Consider the following 1,858-nt stretch of genomic DNA (forward strand, 5'->3'; position numbering starts at 1 on the left):
AATATGGATGGGGGTTTTTTTTTTTTTTTTTAACATGAACCAAAGGTCATGCACAAATGAGCATGGTGAAGACTTTGGGCAATTCAATGCAGGCCAGAGGTGTGGGTTCAAATGGGATGAGATAACAGAGTGCTGAGGAGTTTCCCATGCAGCGGGCAGTGCCCAGAGAGAAGTGCCCTCTCTGGAACGAGCACATGGCCTCCCGGTCACAGACTAGTAAGACCCCCAGCTTCTCAGTCCCACTGAGAACTCATTTAGAAACTTCTCTCCCTGCTATGCAGGTTCAGCCCAGACTCCTGCCTCTGCTCTCCTACATAACCTCTCCTTCCACCCGTTCTACCCCTGGAGCCAGAGGAGGGGACCCGGGGAAAAGGGTACTTACTGGGGCACGATGGTGATCTGGACAAAGCAAATGAAGAGGAAGACAAGCGAGGCACACGCCACATAGGCACCGAATCGGTCATCCACCTGCTTGGAGTACTGAGAGGACACAGCAGGGTGAGGGGGTGGAGGCACTGGCCGTGACTGCTCCAGCCCTGCTCCAGCCCAGACACACCGGGGGCAGCCCCCTCCCAAGATGGAGAAGACCCGCGAACCAGGGCTAGCCTTAGCTCCCGAGAAACCAGTCCAGATCACCATAAGGTGATGCCTGTGGGGAGGGCAGTCGAATTGTGCCAAACCAGAAAAATTTCTGCAGACCAGATCACTGCTGAGTAACTCATAATAATCATGGCTGAAATTACTGAGCACCATCCACATGCTAGGACATGTGCCAGAGTCGACAAGCATCATCGCACGTGCTCACAGCGCCCCAGTAAGTGGGCACAGGACTGCTGCTGTTTCTATTTTAGAGATGAGTGAGCTAGGGCTCAGAGAGGTCACAAGACTTGTGCAAAATCACACAGCTCATCTCCAAAGTCCTGACTCCCAGCCCCGGCTCTTACCACAACACCAATCAGCCACAAAAGCAGAGGCTGTGCTGGCACCGAGTCACCCAGAAAGGTCACTCCTTGTCGGTCCCATCTACTGCTGGTAAACAGAGTGGTTCCCTCCCACAGCTTTCCCTCCTAATTAGGTTTGCCTCACCTCAGGATGACATGAGTTCACGTGAGCCCATTTTAACTGAATACCAGGCAGACCCTGTGACATGGATCAAAGACCCTGAACCAGGGACAGGTTCCAGCTGTCACACTTCACTGGGTAGCCCAGAGCACATCTACTAGAGCAACTACTCTAATTTTTAGTTCTCTCAGTCACAGTTTAAGGAGAGGGGACAAAAAGATTTTGACGGCCCCTTCCAGCTTTAACACTTTGAGGTTCAGTATAGCTGGATGGTCTGTTGGCAATGATAACAATAACTACAACAAAGATACAAATAGCAGCTAACATTTATTAAACATCTACTATGTGGCAGATACTGTTTTATGTGGTTTACATACACGGACTTGTTTAATCCTCACTCCCTTTGAGGTAGGTATGCTGACTATCTTCATTTTCTAGAAAAGGAAACTGAGGCTCAAGGAGGGTAAGATTGATCCCTTCCGACCAAGGAAGTCTCCATAAAACCTCCATCTCCTGGGTAGCGCAGCATCAGAGTTGGGAAGCTGAGGTGACAAGAAGGGCTCCTTCCAAGGTGATGGAGGCAGGAGAGGGAGCCACCTGCTGCCTTGTTTTCCTCACACTGGTCTTGGTTCTGCCTGGGGCCTCCCTCCCACCCAGGGTGTTGTTGTACCTTCTTCTCTAAGTCAGGCTCCCTGAAGGTCAAGAGGAACTTGCGAACATGCTCAGACCGCAGCCTGTCAATACTCCTGGCGTCGATGGCTCGGCCCAGGAATTCATCCACTTCATCCTCGGGGTT

At 51.2% G+C, this 1,858-nt stretch overlaps 1 protein-coding gene across 1 annotated transcript in view; it reads right to left on the minus strand.

The window, feature by feature from the left end:
- Window positions 1-1,858, minus strand: part of ADCY5 (adenylate cyclase 5) — a 136,316-nt gene that overhangs the window by 27,838 nt on the left and 106,620 nt on the right. Inside the window, exons 11-12 of the mRNA XM_006905596.1 lie at window positions 1,733-1,858; window positions 383-480 (exon numbers count right to left, since the gene is read on the minus strand). The exon at window positions 1,733-1,858 is cut by the window's right edge and continues 18 nt beyond it. Coding sequence (XP_006905658.1) covers window positions 383-480; window positions 1,733-1,858 — 224 coding nt within the window. The remainder of the gene's footprint in view (window positions 1-382; window positions 481-1,732) is intronic.

Source organism: Pteropus alecto, unplaced genomic scaffold (genome assembly GCF_000325575.1).
Source record: "Pteropus alecto unplaced genomic scaffold, ASM32557v1 scaffold251, whole genome shotgun sequence".
In the NCBI taxonomy this organism is placed as follows: Eukaryota; Metazoa; Chordata; class Mammalia; order Chiroptera; family Pteropodidae; genus Pteropus; species Pteropus alecto.